This window comes from Ostrea edulis, chromosome 4, assembly GCF_947568905.1.
Source record: "Ostrea edulis chromosome 4, xbOstEdul1.1, whole genome shotgun sequence".
Taxonomy (NCBI): domain Eukaryota; kingdom Metazoa; phylum Mollusca; class Bivalvia; order Ostreida; family Ostreidae; genus Ostrea; species Ostrea edulis.
Window position 1 is genome coordinate 54,806,857 of NC_079167.1, and position 21,090 is coordinate 54,827,946.

Sequence of the window (21,090 nt, forward strand, 5' to 3'; positions counted from 1 at the left end):
TATTTTTCACATCATGAAAATAGCACTGTACTGTTTTCCACAAGTAAGAATTTTTCAATGTTTGCAGTCTTAAAAAGAATCCATGGATTTTACAACCAGAGGACTTATAAAATCAACTGAATTTTTCTATTTTAAATCTATAAGAAGGGTTATGTACAAGCAAAGGCACTGAATAAACGAGAGAGATATAGAATAGATATATAAATGTGTCCCTATATCCATACTATCTTGTGTATGTGCCTTAAAATAACATAACTGTAAGTCATAATCAAAAATACTCAAATTTCATGATATCAAAATTAATGTACTTGACCAAATTTGGAAAAAATTATGTCAAACTATCAATCATTCACAGTGCATGAAATACTCCCAACTTGGCCAAGCACATAAGGACTACCTACATTGATCTTGATTAACTGTAATGCGCACGAGTATATAATTGAAAACTTCTAATAAAATAAATTAACAATACCTGTCCTCACTGAGGTGAAAATTGCAGTTTGAACCAGTGTATACTGGTAAAAGTAATCAACACTGAATGCTGTGTAATTTGTAATGTAAGGGTATATTGGGATAGGTATGATGAAATGTTTATTGGTAAAAGTAATTAACACTGAATGCTGTACAATTTGTAACATAAGGGTACATTGGGATAGGTATGATGAAATGTTTATTGGTAAAAGTAATTAACACTGAATCCAATTCGATTTGTAACATACCAGTACATTGGGATAGGTATGATAAAATGATTGAAATATTTTCACCACATACAAATCTGCAAATCTAAGATTCTACAGATTAAATCCAAAATATAAAACCGTGGATTATGACCCCGCTGACAGAAGTACATCTACAGCAATATCATTACACAACAGCAGTCTGAGAATTCTTCACAAATCCTCTTGGTCGTATTTCATTATCATGTTAAATCACATGGTTTTGGAGAGAGCGTTACCAGAATGAGTGATGCTCACCATGCCACATGGGGCAGTCTGGATATGCAGGGTCCCGTCTTAAAATCAGCTTTAGGTGGGGGTCGTGCCACTTCAATTCACTGGCATCCATGGCTCTGTGAAATATGGTTCGTGGCTTACTGGGAAAGGGGGCTGCAAATAAGATATTAAGTCCAAAAAATTAATCATGACAAACGTGAAGAAACTCCAAAGGGAGAATTATTTGTTCTAATAAACTCAGCTACATCAAGCCTGAAAGAAAATGCTAAAATTTAGGAACCAGCTGGCTCCTGGGTGTATAAATTCATATAAACTGAAGAAAAATGTTTGAAGAAGTTTATAATGTTTACCCGAGTACCCTTGGTCCTGCTGTTCTTCATCAGAAAATCTTAAAAATATTTTAAACCCTATTTATTTCCAAAAAGAGTTTTGCCCCCATATTATGGCCCCACCCTAGCCGTTATAGAGTCATGACTTAACTTAACTTGAATCCATATACATAGGAATGCTTCAATATCAATACTATTAACATGGTGCTACGGTATTGCTTTTTGGTTTGTTTTTTTAAAGTGCCCAGGTGGTTTTAGAGAAGAAGTGAAAAATGTGTCTAGTTTACAGGTGAACTACAAACAATGGGTAATCAGAAAAGATCATTTGAGCATATACCTCAGGTAAGCATGTTTCATCATTTATAATGTCCTTCAAGACAATGGGACATTGGGCATATACATGCAAGTACTATCAGTTCTGTATCTCAGAATTTTTCCTCACCATATATTAACTAGTAGAAGCAGAAAATTGACAAGTCAGAAAGGCCCTCACAATGAATATTAAAATCATCAGATGCTCTACCACTGAACTACGTGTATCTGGTCAGAGAGTTCATCAGCATGGTTGAAACATCCACCCTTAATTTTTTTTCTGGACTTGAAGATATCATGTGCTATAGACAAAGCTGTCATATTGATTAATAACAAGAGGCCCATGGGCCTAGAATTGCTCTTCTGATACATTGTAGAACAGGCAAAAATTCTCACTAACCAAGATTCATCAATTAACAAAGTTTGATGATGTTAAGTCAAATAGTACTTGAAAATTTAAATGTAACTGTCCAAAAGTAGGTCACGGTGACCTACTTTTGGTCGACACACTGAAGACTCAAGATGCTTCAACTGACAAGTCAAATAGTATTCCAATATAGCTGTCAAATTCTAAAAGAAGGCCACAGTGACCTACTTTTTGGTTGACACACTCCAAAGACTCAAGTTGCATCAACTGACAAAGTTTGATAATTGAAGTCAAATAGTATCTGAAATATTCAGATATAACGTCAAATTCCAAAAGTAGGTCAGTGACCTACTTTTTGGTCGACACTCTGAAGACTCAAGACCCATCAACTGACAAAGTTTGATGATTGTAAGTCAAATAGTATCTGAAATATTCAAATATAGGTTACAGTGACCTACTTTTTGGTCGACACACTATGAAGACTCAAGATGCATCAACTGACAAAGTTTGATGATCCTAGCTTTCATAGTGTCCAAAATATGCATGTGAAATTTTAATGTCCGCAAAATTCAAAAAGTAGGTCACCGTGGCCTACTTTTTTTATAAATGTGTTTCGAGGCCTCTAGACGCATCAACTTACAAGGTTTGATGATTCCAAACCTCTCAGTATCTGAAATAACCTAAAATGTATTCATAAATGATTAGCTATAAAATTCAGAAAGAATATCATGGTGACATACTTTTCACATGACGCAGTTCAAGGTCCCATGATCCATCAACTGACAACTTTTGATGATCATAGGCTCAAAAGTGTCCAAGATATGCATCAAAATCCATTTAATAATAATTACCTCCGAAATTCAAAAAGTAGGTCACCATGACCTACTTTTGAGACAACATGATATTAGGTCCTAAGATGCATCAACTGACAAAGTTTGATGATCCTAGTCCTTATACTAAGCAAAATATCAAAGTTTTAACAAAACAAAATTTAAGGTCAACTTTGAAGTGACCTTGAGACCACACCCTTTGCCCCAGGATGATGCCTTGAACATTTTTTTTATCTACAACCTATCCTCATCCTTATGCATAAGTTTGGTGATAATTTGCCCAATGGTTCTTGAGAAGAAGATTTTTTAGCAACCACTACTTTTCTTTGCATTTTCCTAATTATCTCCCCTTGTTAAAGGGTCATAACCCTAGTTTTAGTACAAATGAAAGCCCTTGGGCCAAGGATACCCTGTGACAAATTTGACAAAATTTGGCCAAGGGGTTCTTGAGATATAGCCCTTTTTCCAAAAAGTTGACGCACACTGCACATCAGACATATGGCCATATGACTAGCTCTTTGAGCCTTCGGCTCAGAAGAGCTAATAATAAAATCTAAGTCCCATAACTCTGTAACAACAAAATTGATAAATCTGAAAACTGAAAGGGATTCATCCTCTTCCTCATCTGAGCATTACCTTTAAATTCTCTGAATATCTTTTCAAGTACTTTTTAAACTATTGTGTGCCATAGACAGTCTATTATCTTATTAATATTGGAAAATTCTTAGTCTCATAACTCTGTAAAGACAAAGCCAGTAAATCTGAAAATCAAAAGGGATCTTCCTCCGACTAGTCCTAGTTAAGTCATCACATGCCATAGAAGTGCTGATGGACAAATGGACAGACTGAATGAATTCTATAGGGCATCCCCAATATGGCGGGTCCCTAACAATTTAAATCAAGATACTTATGTTGATGTCAACAGTATATGTGTAGAAGACCATGATCCCCCCCCCTTCTAATTCAATGGGGAGCTGTTTTATACATATAAAGGGACATGGGAGTTCAATAATTTCTTCTCTCTCATTGTATGGTTTATAACTCACTGCTTTAATCCATAAAAAACAACTTCTACTCCATTAATTCATTTCCACATCTTTGCTCCAATTCATCATGCAAGGACCAGTGGCTATGCTACTTCTCAAAAATAATCTCTCATGATACAATTTGACATGTGCATGTCGGTAGAAGAAACTGCAGCAAGTTTCCTAATGTAACTGGACTTCGATGTGACTTAGTACATGGAATAATCAATCTAAAACCTTTACATTCCCGGATTTCACCAGTTACCAGGTATATCTAAGTTCAAATATGAGGCACCAATTAAAACTTTTAGGTGCCATGGTGACTAATATAGCTGCGAAATTAAAGGTTGTACATTAAGATTCAGCGCAATCCCAACTACACACATGTGAAGAACACTTACAACTGTTGTTAATGTTGCTGAGGGTGAGGTCTGCATTAAGGACATCTGGGTCCTCCAGAGGACACACATTGCAGGAGGACCACTGGTTCAATAGGCTCTGCCAATGGTCCCGGTCAGTATTAGAACAGTTAGGATTCAGCACCACACACACCCACAATGCACCTAAAAACAAAACTCTCCTTAATTGTCTTCACCCCAAAACAATTCAACTATCCTACACTAACCAAGATGATTTTAATTCAATGCTTTATTTATTTAATGAGGATTGCAAACAGCCCTAGGGCTAGGAATATACTCTCCTGGTGATTTACCAGTTTTCAATTTATCAAATACAAATGTTCTGCACGCATACATTGTAAAGTGCTTTTATTCATGTACTTATGTGATAGTATAAATATGAATTTCTATATGTATTTATTCGATTTTATATTTTTCATTTATCGTTTTGCTAAATACAAAATTCAATTTACCGTAAGTTTAATTGCGCATCTGGATTGAGTTGGCTGAGTAAAGTTTTGTTCTGTTATTTCATTGGTCATTTCATATTTCTTTATCCAATAATAGTCTTTCAGTATATGTATAAATCTATCGCGTTTACCTATGTAGTTAGAGCAGTAATACGTTTTGATGAGTTACTTCCGCATCTTATGGTATGTTATTTCTATATTTAAGTATATGTTTTATTTCCATATAAAGAGCTGATATATGTAATTATTTTGATTGCAAGTTCTTTACTTTATTGTAATTTTGCTTTCAAAATCGTAATGATTATATGAGTCTGTAAGATCTTAATCTAAACTATTTACAGAACACATGTACAATTGTCATATTTCAATTATCAGGGCTTGAAGCTAACTTTTTATGTCACCAGTCCAGTCGGACTGATCGGGTATAATTTCAACCAGTCCGCAGAAAATTTTACCAGTCCAACAGAGTTTTCCAGAAATATTAAACATATTTCGTTTATGTTATTAAAATGAAATTAAACTCAATATGCCTCTGTCAGGCAATATTGTAACACTTAAATGTGGGATTTATATTTAGGAATCAGATTCTTCTGATATCTACAGATCGAAGCATGCCAAATGTGTGTACAAAATTTCATAAGTATATTTTCCAAAATGATGCTTTAGAAAATTAACCAGTCCCATCAGACTGACTAAAACAAATGTCAGTCAGTCCGCCATACTTTTAACCAGTCACAGACTGACAGACATATGTCAATTTCGTGCCCTGATTATGTTTTTTTTTCTTGATTTGTAATATTATTTGTCTGTTATTGTAGGTCAATGCCTTTATTTTCTACTGAATAAATTAATGAAACCAACATCTGCCTCCCTGCTTGGTTACACTTAACCTTTTTTTAGTAATGTATATAGCTACAATAGGAAACAAAAAATAAAAGTACAGCTAACCTAATTCATCCCATAGTTGTCTGCACTTGTCAGACATTGGTTGTCGTTGAGATTTCCAGACAACAAGCCGAGGGTCTGCCAAGAACTGTTCAGTGATCAGAGTCAACATTCTAGCACCATTGGAGTCTCGAGCACGCAACATTTCACGGACCTGAAACACCATGCACAGTTACCTTAATTAATCAGGATTCATATCATGTGGATAACAACACACAACAGATCACATCCCTACCACAGGGCAATAAAGCTGCTAAGCCACCACCCCCCCCCCTCCTCCCCCACAACTTGTATGCACCCTTATATCTTTTAACTTTCCAACTTTTTTTGGAAGGAGTGCTGTCTATCTTAGTAAAGTACCTATGTATTGACAAACAACATCTACATATTGTCTTTAATTCATATCAAACAAAATATTATTAGGACCAAATATATCAAATACAAAAACAAGACATCTCATCATAGTGAGGATTATGTGAAAACATTTTCCAACATCTTCGTATAATTTCTGCAGCACTGTTGCAAGAGAAGAGTAACTTAAGACAAATTGATAAAATTTTACCTTGGCAAACATAAATGTAAGCTGGTTGGCCATATTGAGGTAGCCCCCCTGGGACAAGTAGCACCGGACAGTTTCTCTGACCTGGTCCTCATCAAGATGCCAGCTGTTGTCATCATCCACAGAGGCACCAGCCGTGGGGTCAGGAGCACCTAAAACACACCAACCAACAGGTTAAAGTATGTGTACCTAAAATAAACCAACCAACAGGTTAAAGTATGCGCACCTAAATCAAACCAACCAACAGGTTAATAAAGTATGCGCACCTAAATTAAACCAACCAACAGGTTAATAAAGTATGCGCACCTAAAACAAACCAACCAACAGGTTAAAGTATGTACACCTAAAATAAACCAACCAACAGGTTAAAGTACGTACACCTAAAACAAACCAACCAACAGGTTAAAGTATGTACACCTAAAACAAACCAACCAACAGGTTAAAGTATGTACACCTAAAACAAACCAACCAACAGGTTAAAGTACGTACACCTAAAACAAACCAACCAACAGGTTAAAGTACGTACACCTAAAACAAACCAACCAACAGGTTAAAGTACGTACACCTAAAATAAACCAACCAACAGGTTAAAGTATGTACACCTAAACAAACCAACCAACAGGTTAAAGTATGTACACCTAAAATAAACCAACCAACAGGTTAAAGTATGTGCACCTAAAACAAACCAACCAACAGGTTAAAGTATGTACACCTAAAACAAACCAACCAACAGGTTAAAGTACGTACACCTAAAACAAACCAACCAACAGGTTAAAGTATGTACACCTAAAATAAACCAACCAACAGGTTAAAGTATGTGCACCTAAAACCAACCAACCAACAGGTTAAAGTATGTGCACCTAAATTAAACCAACCAACCAACAGGTTAATAAAGTATGCGCACCTAAAACAAACCAACCAACAGGTTAAAGTATGTACACCTAAAATAAACCAACCAACAGGTTAAAGTACGTACACCTAAAACAAACCAACCAACAGGTTAAAGTATGTACACCTAAAACAAACCAACCAACAGGTTAAAGTACGTACACCTAAAACAAACCAACCAACAGGTTAAAGTATGTACACCTAAAATAAACCAACCAACAGGTTAAAGTATGTGCACCTAAAACCAACCAACCAACAGGTTAATAAAGTATGCGCACCTAAATCAAACCAACCAACAGGTTAAAGTATGCGCACCTAAATCAAACCAACCAACAGGCTAAAGTATGTGCACCTAAATCAAACCAACCAACAGGTTAAAGTATGCACACCTAAATCAAACCAACCAACAGGTTAAAGTATGTGCACCTAAAACCAACAGGTTAAAGTATGTATAGCAAACAGGTATAGAGAGACAATGCTGGGTGATACTGGGTTCTAATACCTAGCTGTGCTCTTAATGACATAATTCTGCAGAGTAAGAATTGGGTGATTAACTTAATCAATCCATAATGACGATATTCATTTTTTTTATTAATGGTGACAGATCACTAAATTCTTGGTATCAATTTGAAGGTTTTGACAAATAAAAATGCTTTATTGAGAAATTTTTAAAATCAAAATACTAATGATCCTTAAAACTATTACTAAATTAATTTGTAAATCAATTTCGTTTTCTGTAGATTTCAATGTTATTGAAACATTTCTGTTACAAGTTTTTCACATATCAAATTTCACAAAAAAAATTACAGATCATTACACAAAAATAGGTGATATCAACATTTTATCTAGGGCAAATTACTCATGAAAGAAATATTAAAATACAATAAGTTCATTATACTTAACATTAACAGTCAGTGAAAATTGGTTGATTATTTATATATATTTTGAAATAATTCATTTCTATAACATTCAAAGTTGATATAATTTTGCTATGGACTGACTACCATGATATTCTGCATTCATGATAAGGAAGACTTATGCCGTTATGAGGGGTGTACAATGGTCATACATTCTCATGAAACTTTACATGTACATATTTATCAATGTTTTATCGTTAAAAAGTTGTTATATATACTGTGAGATGCAATTGATCTTTCAATTTCAGATAAAAACCTATCTTTGCCAAGTTTCAAAAATAACAAATTTGAATATATAGTTTGTACGATATAGGGGCTTGTTTTTCTACCCCCATAGTAAACAAGTATAACATTCATTCCTTATATATCTTCAGGATAGGACTTAAACATGATACATGCAAGAAATGTTATTAACTCTGCATCAGGAACCTGCTTGTAATGTGGTGACAAATGTACATTTTGTATGTAAATAAAAAGCAGAGGTTCAATCATTAAATCCAATCTGGGAATGATGGGAGAAACTTTAAACATTTGCCTCCTTTCATCATTAATTTTGTGACATGGAATGAGCAAATGGACCTCTTCGTCATGCTAGTTTAACAAAGTCTAATGAAATGTTTCCTTTTCCTTCAAGAATCCGAACATGTTCTTGAAAATTGAACACATTAAATTTTTAATGCTGCTATTATAAATTCTCAATTAACCATCTCTCCTGCTTCCATTATGATATGAATAATATCTCTAATTTCAAAGCCTTTGAGGTCAAGCCCAACAGTGTTTTCACAAGAAAGGTAGAGACAATTCATCAAACCTTGGAGACATTAAAGAATTTTTAAATGAGTCAAACATTTAACAAATGGTGCACAAATTTCACTTCTAGGAAGACATAGTGTTATGATTTCCTGTAAGCAGACAATTAGCTTGAAAATTTGTTGGAAGGAGGAAATTTTTCATGACAAAACTGCATTTTCTTCTGGTCATGTCTGCAAAAATTCAATATTTCATAGAAAACCGTACTTGCTACGACAGAGGAGAAACACATAACTTTTGTCACTCGTATGATAATGGGGACAGGCATCATTGATTTATAAGATAGTTCTGTAACAAATTGATTTCCTTGTTCAAACAAAGAATTCAAAATGCTAATCATAGCATGTGATTTGGAAAAAATCTAAATTCCATAAAACCCACATTTTCACACATTCAAACAAAAGGTTACTGTGGGCACTGTATCGATAAGACACGATTGATTTTCCTTGCATAAATTATTATTGATTGAAGCCCCCTTAACAAGTAACTTTATATCACAAAGAAAATGGCTGTGCATCATAAAAAGGGAAAAGAACTATCACGATATATTATAATAAATTCTCCCCCCAGGCGACAATGGCTTTTGGATGTACATATCCTTTGGCTGAATAATTCATTTGTCTATTCGGACTCCATAAAATTTTATTCTTCTTGTTTTAGTTAAAAGCTTCATAAGATCATTATGTTTGCATTCAATCCTTCATTAATTCGGGAAATAAAGGAGAACTTGGCAACAAAAGTGATGTATATACAGCGTATGACTAAGGCCAACCACACTCTATTTCAGTATCAAACTAAAACAAAGATCATGTTTAATTCTTTGTATAAAATTAACTTGCAATCATTCAATTAATTTATAGCATTTGATAGAAAACCGATGTTCATTATTCAATTGCTGCAGTTTTTCATTGATGTTGTTTGTCTTTTTCCCAAAAGAGGAACAATTACTTTTGTGGCATTGCTTTACAGAAAAAATCCATCGGTGAATACTCTACTTGATTTACAGCTGTTGTGTGTAGACGACAAAACAAGTCATTTATAAGACGCAAGCTTTTCAAACAATATTTCTTTCCGAAAATGACAAATTTGCAACTTGAGAATTACTATTAAATTCCAAGGATATCAATTGTGAATGGTGGTGACCATTTTCAAAAATGAGACATTCCTCAGTATTATTGTCAACACATGAAAAGAATCACAAAGCTATCTTCAATTAGCTCCATAAGAAATGAAAGAATTAATACTTATTCAATATTTCAACAATTTCTTGAATGTTGAACAAAGGACACATTTGAGATTTCAGATTACTTCCTTTTAAATTTTTCATCATAATTATGCATCATTAATCACGAAGAAATACAGAAAAGAATTTCAATGAACAGTATGCAATGACTAAGTGTTGGTAAAATGACAAATCAATCGGATATCAATTTCAGTTATCATCTCATTTATCTCCCCTTCAATAAGCATCAGATGAGCAATAATGGCTAGACCTTCTTCAGCAAGTTATCTCTTGATCTGCATACTTATTCATAGACATAGAATTAACAAGACAGGACTGACTTTTTCTAGGTTAGATAATGTGAACTCTTTGGTGTTAGAGGTCACATTCACATCTCCGAGGAATCAAGATTCAAGCATTGTTTCATCAAGAGGAGAAATTCATTTTTAATAAAGCTAGGGTACATAATTCGCCTGTCTGCAACTGCATGTACATGATGCGTATCTGTGTTTGCATGCTTGAAGTCACAAAATGTGATGTTAATTGCAATTCCAAAATGAGGCCATGGTGACTTACTTTTGGGATGTGACACACTTTCCTCCTCCCCCAAGATGCATCCACTGACCCCATGCTTCACAGTGTGCACAACATCATCCAGACATGATGTATAACTATAAAATTCTAGAAGGGGGCTACAGTGACCTACAGTCTAGACTATTGTAATGACCCTTGTATGAAACAATTTTCTGTCTAATGCAAACATATTTCGTCTCTCCTAACACAATTTCCTATATAAATTGACTGTATTACACGCCCTTGCTTATGCAACAAGCGACAATACTTTTCAACCCTAAAACAATAGTTAGACTGTTTTAAACGACTTTTGAGATGATCCCTCGCATACTGGGTACTGAAAAACGTTTACTCTTGCATTTTGCATGAGGTTAGTGAAAAAATGACACCTAAATCTAAAGTCTTACTATACAAAAAATTCAAAGAGATAAAAAAAAATACAGAATCCCCATAAACAAAAACAAGGGATTCTAAATAATTTTGAGAATTCTAATGTGTCTGAAGATCTCAACAGTGGAGGTACAATACTGGTAATGAAGACATCAACAATCTAATGTTTGCATGGTTTAAAGATGCAGTTAGCTAAAGAATCAACAATAGGTGATGATTTCCTGTAAACACTATTAACGAGTTCTTGGAAGCAGTCACGACTAACTGCCACCAGCATTTTTGTTTGTGCTAGTTACAAATGAATATATCTACATGTAATAATATATGTAAACTGAACATTTTATTTTCTTTACTTTCATTTAATGCCTATATGAATTGGTAATGATACAATTCTTACGCAGAATCATACATTTTTAATTTTTGAATTTCATTCCTTTCATGAATTTTAACTAATACCTACATGATTATATATCTTATTATCTGAATACTTGTGTATGTTATAAAGCACAGCTGTGATTAATGAAATTTAGCAAAATTGATAAATGGGGTTTTCAATTGAAGTGTGTGTATTAATTTTCTTGAAAGCCAAAGGTGTGACTAAAGTTCAGAAGATAATCTTTAAGAGACTCTGTCAAATGCGACATTTTTTCTCTCATCTCTTGAAAGGTCACATATAGACTGTATATATGAGTCATGACCCCCCCCCCCCCCCCCCCCCCCCCCAAATGCATCAGCTAACCAGGTTTGATATTCCGTGGCCTCATAATACAAAAGATATAATCCAGGCACAATTTGTATACATATAACCATAAAATTCAAGAATGAGACCACTGACCTACTTTTTGTTCACTAGCCCCCCCTCCCCCCGATGTATCAACTAACCAAGCTTGATAGACCTATGCCTCAGTATGAAAGATATGATCCCAACATGATTTGAGTATGTATAACTATAAAATTTCAGAAGGAGGCCACAATCAACTATTTTTGACTGACCCCCCCCCCCCCCCCTCCCCCAACGACGAGTTTCATGGTCCTAGGCCTGACAGCGGGAAAGGTATGACTCGGACACAAAAACAAGCTAACAGACAGATGGTGGGAAAGCCTATACCATAATACCACCCCTAAAAAGACAGGCATGTAAAACTAAATACTATTTCATAATTTTAAAAAGTCGAGGAGAAAGGGAACACATCAAATTCTACATAATCAGAAGTACTTGTTTTTTTCAAGTACTATCAGGAACTAGTCAATTTGACTTGGTTCAGTTTTAAGGTCATGTATGTTTCTCACTAATATATAATTTTTTATGATGTTTCAGATAAAATTCACTTGCATCGTATCATGTTTCTACAACAACACAAAAACTTGGGATATATTACCAGGTTTGTTTTAGAATTAGTATACTTTGATAGTTCCTGGTTGTGGCGAGAAGAAATATGTATTACAGAAGTTTGTAGGAACATTACTAAGTTATTGTAGCAAACACCTCGAACCATTATAGATAACTGATTATTTATAGAAAATAGAGATTTTTTTCAGTATCAAATAATTGTACTCAGTAAATAAAATTCTTACAAAAGGTATATTTCTATCAAGCACAAAGTTTAATAAATTGAAGACTTTGCTAAAAACCTATGACATCACACGAGGATAAAGTATTAGACAAACTTAAGCGGATGCTACAAGTGGTTTTGTAATATCCTTATACAAAGATGATTAGGAAAAAACACTGATTTTAATCTTTTCCTGAACCTAGTTAACTATCTATGAAATACTGTTGCACCAATCAAATTATTTCAAGTACTCACATACTCCAAATTTGCATGATTTCCCTATCACTGTACTTTTATGTCATTGATAAAAGTGATGGTATTAGTTTCGCTTTCTATAGCAGCACAAAACTTGTGAGAGCATTTTGGTAAAATGATATTAAAATGAAAGAGACGCTTCATCTATTTTAAAACCAATTCAACACATCTTGAAGTCTACATCTAATACAACGGATCAAATGAATACTCAGTCTGTTTATGATAGCATATAGAACATACATCTTAAATGCTACAAGCATCTTTTCTGAACTGTCTTACCAGGTAACAAGTTGATTTCTGATTTTGCACATACAATCTCATCTGCTATTTTTTGAGCTGTAGGAAGAACGTCTGTATGGTGCTCAGCAATGAGATACTGAGCAAACTTTTGAAGCTGTTCTCGACTCATTTGTAAAAGGGTTTCTGTAAGTAAATAAAAAACCACACAAATGAGCAGTGATCCTTTTTACTCAGAACTCTGTATATATACAGGGGGAAAGGTAAAGATCCAAGTTTGTGTTCTTGTGTGGTTGGGTTCTGTAAAGTAATAACACACTGCTGTTATTTTATCTCTGATATTTCATATATGTGAATTATTATATTCTCTAAAGATTCATAATTTCAAAAGGTTTAGGTAACTCCTGTGTAAAATAATTTTAACTTTACACCAACTGCTGCAGTTAAATTTCTTTCAATAAAGAGGGCAATTATAATGCCCGACACCTGGTACACAGGAATTAAGTACAACAGCAAATTTACTCTGAAGGAAAGGCTTCAAACATTTCCTACCGTTCCCAGGTATTGTCCTTCATTACGAACTTTATATATTTACCCGAGATGGGGACCCGCAGTTCAACACTATCCGCCTTCCTTATACGGTACAGAGACAGGGCCACCACATGTTGACACCAGAAGATATCCTTGTTTCCACAGCCACACTTGACAGAGGTGATCTTACACCTGAACAAAAATGTCAAAATTTACTCAGAATTATTCATTAATCAGATACTGGGTTGTTTTCTCTCTTCCTTCATTCAGTGAGATTTGAGATAACATTTTTCCTATTATTTTGTTCTGATGTCTCTCTTTTCTAGTCTCGTCAATAACTTGATCAAGTTCCTGGAGCATGTGCCTTATTAGCACTAACCACATGTTACACTGTGTTTCTTTATGCAACAGGATCATGATGAAGTACTTCAGTGCAATAAGCAAATACAATGAAAAGAAATAGTTTTATAAGGAACACTATATATCTTACCCTAACAATGTACACAAAAATTGTTTATCAGTCGTACACACATATATCAGTTATGTGAAGTAAAACTTTGTGTCCACTAGTATTGATCTAACAGTTGATGTAAATTGTTCGAAAATCTACATGATTTTTTTTTTCATTGAGATTCAAAGATCAATGCACTGCTCAGTTTGATGTCTAGTTTTCTGTTCAATATATTGAAATTTTCTGTCGATAGCATGATCACCTTATTTGTTAACCAACAACTGCAAATCAATTTCCTTAACACATATATTCATCTGAATCCTGTGAGAGGTAAAGACATAAAAGGGCCAATAACTCTCATCCGTTTCCTTTGTTCTCCCTTTTATCCTCTTCATGCATGTACATTTTCCAGTAGAGAATAGAAAATTTAACATAGAAAGTGTATAAAGACACACTCCAGTGCTGCCTATAAAACTCTTTCAAAACTGATGCCTTGTTATGGGGTTCTTGATTCAGAGGACGAAATGTATCAAAATCCAGAGAACCTATTTCATTTTGATTCTGTCATGTTGTAATCCTGATCCAATTACATCTCTCAGTGAATTCAGCCTTTTATTCAGCCAAACTATCGTTACTGATCAGGATAGGGAAATCAATACAGGCAAAACAAGAGATTTATATAATCTCTTGTCAAAGGCACACAATGAGCAAACTTTTGTTCTGAAACAACAGGGGTAAGATAATATGCTATGACAAGTGTCTGATCAGAATTAATCAGGAAGACCAATGCTGCAAATCATCATCAAAGGACTTGTGCTGGGCACTAGAGGCAACTTGCACTTTCTGTATATTGACAGATCAAAGTTCCTGCGAATTTAAATCCAAAGCCGCCAGACTCATCTGCATGTTCCTAAATTCTCTACAGCGCTGTGTCGCTGTGTCGTACAGCAGCTTAGTCATGAGCAGCTTCATTCTGAAAATCTCAGCAAAACTGATCTACTTGTACTCTTTGGATACTGGCCACTATACATCATAGACCACTGCAAACAATAAATATCCCCACCCAATTTCATAGCTAACAGCTGCAGCAACTGAGCGCAAGCAACACTGAACTGACATTGGAGATTGGAGAAGAAAATCCACTAATCTAGCTAATAATATTACTGCACATAAGGAACCAAATCCCATAAGCACATTGCCCTATATATGTCTTTCTTTTCTCCTTTTGTCTGCAGAAGTCTGGCCATGAAGAGGGATCAAACAATGTTAGAATGTTTCTTCCTCTGTATTACCAGTTTCAAGTATACAGTTTATGAATACCTACACAGCCCTTCATTTTATAATCAAGTACTGCATCCTGCTAGTTTTCGTAACACTGGGATATTGTAACTAAGCTCTTAGAATTACTTATACAAGGAAATTTTCTCTCAAGTGTAACACTAAACTTCCTATGCACTTTGGTGGGAATTTAAAAGTTCAGGAGACTTTCCTAAGCAGCACTGTGCTTCCATTGTCTGTGTCATTGTTGCAATGCTGTTGTGCAGCATATGAATTTCAGAATGGTTAGACTTGCATGCCTGAATCTATTCAGAATTACCTCTGATCTCATTTGCCTCATCAAGTAGCATTAAATCAGTGTTTTAAATTCTAAAGCTATTTGTTCAAACTTTTAGCCCTATAATATAAAAGGTCTCAAACCGAGCCAGGATGACAAAGTATGGTAGAATAGCACCAACTGGCACCAAACTATGTAGTTAAGCTTGATTAAATTTTAAACAAACTCCTGGTATAAAAATCACATACAAATGTTTCTTAGAGACTTGTGAATGATTTCACTTTCAATGTAATTTAAATCAGACTTGGTTTTATAATCTTAGTCATAGTGTTTTACCCATTTTTAAGGGGATTTATTCAAATTCCATGCAAATAATCAAACTTGTTACAGACCACTGGAATTTAAAGAAGGATACAAAATATAACTGAGAGTCAAACAATGGACCGGGTCAGCTTAGTGAATGCTGGCTGCCTTTACACTCCTTCCAAGGGTGGACAAGCCCCTGAGGAAATTCCAACCTACCGCTATTTGATTGCCTCTATAGAGCTCAAGTTATCAATAGCACTTACACTAAGCACAATACCCCTAGAAACACCACTGGTCTAAGCTTTTTCACACACATGTATTGTTCAAAATAAATGCTGCTTCTCCGAATGTTCACAAGCTTTAATATCCCACAGATCATAGTAACCTTTGTTGCCCACACAAATGTGGTCACTCCTCTGAAATGATTTTCCTGATCAAAATGGACATATGCTTCGAAACTTCAACTATGAAAAATTTCTTCACAGATTAAAAATGATTGCATGCAAGTCTCCTTTTGATTTGTTTAGAGGTTATGCAAGAACATACACTCTGACTTCTTATGTAGACTCTTACCTATCAAAGCTGATTGAAACCTGGTAGGGAACATCGGGGTCAGAAGAATACAGGGGATTTGAGGGCTCCTTCACCGTCCCACTCAAATGAAAGCCTGCAAAACAAAGAGAAATCAACACTGAAGTATGGAAATGCTATAAATATCAATTCTAAAACTGGATTCATGAAATTTGGTCCCAATATTGAATTATTGTGTGTGTGTGTGTGTGTGTGTGTGTGCGCACACAAAACAATAATAACCATATGAATTTACTTATATATAGTATACATACATATATAACAGATTTACATACTGCATATTGTAATTTGTCAGCTCAATGATATACACAAATTTAACAACCTCAGCAGTGTAATGGTTTGGACAAGAGTTCCTTGCAACCTGGAGGTCCTGTGTTTAACACCCCCCCACCCCCCACCCCCCATGTGGTTGTGTTTAACCCAAGATGTTTAGATTGAAATTGTTCCATCGCAAAGTGCCTGATCTTAGAAGTGAAGGTCATGGGTCTATTTGATGAAACCAAATAAGCAGAGGTCCTATGTAACTGTAGGCATAACACATGATAAAGAACCCTCATTGCTATGACCTTAAGTGTCACGCACTGGACAAATTTTGTGGCACTTCACCTACTGCTGGAAATTTCTCAATCTGCTGCAGAACTAGCTCTCTGGGCAAAAATTGGAACAGACCAAAGAGTAACAGGTCTACTCGTAATAAAAACCTTCGATTTACAGTTGTTCAAACTGACTGGCAACATAACATGGCTATGTAAACAGGCAGACTTAGTAGTGAGTTTTCAGTTTGAAAGGAGCTTTTATTCATTCTTGACACAATGTATAAAGATATAAAACCTGAAATGCACAGAAAAAGTTGCACTGTAAATCAAAGGATTTTATAATGGATGGATCTGTAGCTCTCTGGTCTATCCCAATCAAATTACAGCACTAAAACCTCATGCACTATACTTTCATGTACTAATTGGATGTAACATTACTAAAATTCATATTTGTCCACACTTGTGGTAAAATGCACCCTGGGTATTCAACTGTTGATTAGGGGTAAATATGGTATCTGTTTAATCTTTTACAGTATTCTTGCCTCAGGTAGTGATTACAGAACATGTCATCAAATAATCACATTACCGGTATGTTAATTCCTATCATCTCACTATCACTGAGTCTTTACAGAAATTCTATTGAGTCACTGGTCAGTTGGGCTTATGGACATGCATTTTACAAATTCAGGAATTGTTATTTACACATCTTCCTTGAAGAAATAATTAAAAATTACTAATAAATTCATAAAACAAATTGGTAGCCTCCAGTGTCTGGCTAGTCTGCAGTTTTTGTGAGACTGTACTCAGTCTGTCATCTTTTTTTTACAAATACAGAAGATCCATAAAGTGTCTATGATCAGAAACAGGAACCTTATTAAAGATGCAAAGAATAGAAAATGCATCATGTGAATACAATCTGTGTGTCAACTCCAGGCAATATGAAAAGAAGTCATAGTTTATGACTGCAAAAAGATATTGAATTCAGAGACAAGGTACAAGATGGTGACTTAAGAGAGTTTGCTACAGGAAAACAAAATGTCTATACATGGAAACTTGCCCACAGCTCAATATTGGGATATTCAGTGTGTCACAATTTAGCCTTAGATAACTTATTGACAATTTTGTAAATATTGAGGTGATGTGCAACATTTTTCAATAATATATATCTTTTTGTGACATTTCAGGTACAATTCACTCACACCTTATCTTGTTTCTACATAAAATTTTGAGGCATATTAACATTTTTGGTTGTGGCAAGTAGACCTGTAACTCTTACACATTACAGAAGGTTGTGTATAATGGACACTACATGTTATTATAACAAAGAAGGGGGAAAATCCCCATACGACGTAATGGAAAGTATATAGTAATACATGTATTACTACAATATAAAATTTAAACCATTTCTGAAATTACAAAAAAAAAACCTTCTTATTGAGATGACAAAATAGCTGTAGAAAAAAGTAATGGTAGAAATGTTGTGCATGACCTTTATACAGGGTTCTGAATAACTGGAGTACAACTGCATCAATTTTATGTTAGTCAATTTAAGTCAAATTATATTGAGATTTACATAGCTACTGTTGTATAGAATCTGTAATACAGCACCCTTCTTATAACCTTATGTGCATCATGTGGCATCACTATTTACAGCTAGTTTTAAAGTCAGGCTCTATGGTAAAAGGTTGATACATGTACATGTATTACATAAATATATATACATTCCATATTACATGTATTTCAGCTCTGACCTATTATCATGTATTTCAGCCCTAAGGTGGTGAAACAAAGTGATAATGAATTAATTCCACAACACAAAGGAACATAATTATCTACAAATTACCACAAAATGTCATGAACGTGGAAAACAGCATGTAAACATGTCCGTTCTCACCAGTGTGGTGTGCTTGTACATGTACACACTGTGTATACATGCTAAAAGTCATGTCAGAAATTCATTTAACAATGTCAGAAATTCATTCTATTCCATACCCCAGGGGATGACAATAAAAGTTATGCAGACCCCTCTCCCTTTTTCCCCATAACAAACTTAAATGATATTGACATCAGTAGGCCTGGACAGTGGTACTGTTTAAAACAGTACTGCTGACATTGAAAAACTACCAGTCTGAATACAACCACATCTCATCCAAACACAAACCAACTGTAGATTCCAGTTATACCACAGTAATTAATATTTTTCTGTTTATCCTTGAGAAGCCTTTCTCATAAAACTGAAGTCTCACTTTTAAACCTTTATTCAAATTTCCTTCATAGTTGTACTTGCAATTTTACTTTGCCACACACAATCTAGACAGGCTACCAGCAAATAAATTGATGTTACAGGGATTTCAACAGTCTCATTTAAAGTCAACATTTTGCAAACTTTATGGTTGTTTCAACTATCTAATTTAACAATACAACCTGTCATTGGGTAAAATGCCTCTGACATGTTTTATACCAATTGAGGTCATTCTTCACACACTGATTTTGACTACGGATTACTCTGTTTATTCCATTGAGATAGGGATCATGGTTGGTGTGACTGGTCGACAGGGAATGCTTTCTCCTCCTGACACCTGATCCCACCTCTGGTATGTCCAGGGGTTCGTGTTTACCCTACTCTTAATTTTGTATTCGTTATAGGAGGTATGAGATTGATCACTGTTCGGTATCTTCACCTTTTCAAACTGATGCTGAATGACAATTTTGCAGAATTTCAGTACTCATGTTATATCATTACATATAATGATTTTACTGCATACCATTCCATCACCTACTTTGTTCAAGTAAAATCTTATATCATTCACGACATGTAACCACAAAATGAACATATTGACCCCATAGTCATGACAGTTCAATCAAACATAATGGCATTTTTGATCATTACTAAAACTTTTAAAAGGTTCATATATCAAAATAAAATTGCAGAGTATCTTTATCTTCATACATAAGTAAGTGCATTTCCAGGTACAAAAGATTTACTTTTAGACTGTCATTACTGGCAGTTAGTTCAGTCTGGTGCAAGAAGAGCACAATTAGTGTCCGACACCATTCCTTGTGTATGTAGACATTTCTGAATAATACATATACTTGTCTGAACTTTCAAAGACGATAAAAAATTAAGAATGAATATACATCAAGTTTTTTTTTCCACATTTGTATTGATATAATGAATTCTAGTATGATTCCCCGTGTGATTTCTAGCACCTTTCAGATTATAAATGCAAGTATTTGAAGAGATGTATTATGAATTTATAATTCAAGTGGGAATTGTGAAGCCAACTGACAAGGGCTATTTTCTTAAAATCTTTCTAATTGACTACCTAATGTTATACTCTTCTGCTCCAATATCAAATGAAAATGGAATAGGGGTGTTATACTCTGTCTTTCAATTTGGGGAAGGTGGAAGTCATATCAAAGCTTGTTTATCAAAGCTGTCCAACAAGATTAAGATCTTCCCTGGGACTGCTATCCTATTGCTACCATTCTCACCAGTCTGTAAATGTCTTTGCAATTAGAAACCACCTGGGTTCTTCATCTTCACCAGATTTATAACAACAGCTTGTGACTAATAGTCATAATAAAGTTTCACTACTTCAACTTTTTGTTGCTTAGTCAACTCCATTATGGCTAAGACTTTGATTTCACTGATATCAAATACAACACCATAAAAAGAGAAAGCCTGTACTTTTTGGTAGTAATGACATCTTTTCAAATATATTAGGAAGTTAGAAATTTTAAAGATATTGTGCAGGCAAAATGTGACATCCTGTACAATGTACATAAAAGTTGAAATTATGTTACTAACTCACTTGAAATTAGGTGAATCTACATACAAGTGGATATGACAATATAAATTATGACAAGCATGTGACAGGAATTTTTAACCATTATGCAAGTACACTGTTCTACACACAACATTGTATGCTTTTGTTTATTTGTTTGATATCCCTTCAAAAATTTGTTAAGTGACAGAAAGTAGAAGTCTGAAAATCTAAATCTGCATGTATATATTGTACATATAGTGTACAATTACTTGCTAAAAAGTCTATATATTTTGGTGACACTTGTGTTGGTTACTTAT

General features: G+C 34.6%; 1 protein-coding gene across 1 annotated transcript in view; it reads right to left on the minus strand.

Moving 5' to 3' along the window:
- Positions 1-21,090, minus strand: part of LOC125669731 (zinc finger SWIM domain-containing protein 6-like) — a 42,628-nt gene that overhangs the window by 17,906 nt on the left and 3,632 nt on the right. Inside the window, exons 2-8 of the mRNA XM_048904457.2 lie at positions 16,450-16,543; positions 13,629-13,756; positions 13,076-13,219; positions 6,192-6,340; positions 5,633-5,783; positions 4,218-4,379; positions 975-1,106 (exon numbers count right to left, since the gene is read on the minus strand). Of these exons, the coding sequence (XP_048760414.2) occupies positions 975-1,106; positions 4,218-4,379; positions 5,633-5,783; positions 6,192-6,340; positions 13,076-13,219; positions 13,629-13,756; positions 16,450-16,543 (960 nt within the window). The remainder of the gene's footprint in view (positions 1-974; positions 1,107-4,217; positions 4,380-5,632; positions 5,784-6,191; positions 6,341-13,075; positions 13,220-13,628; positions 13,757-16,449; positions 16,544-21,090) is intronic.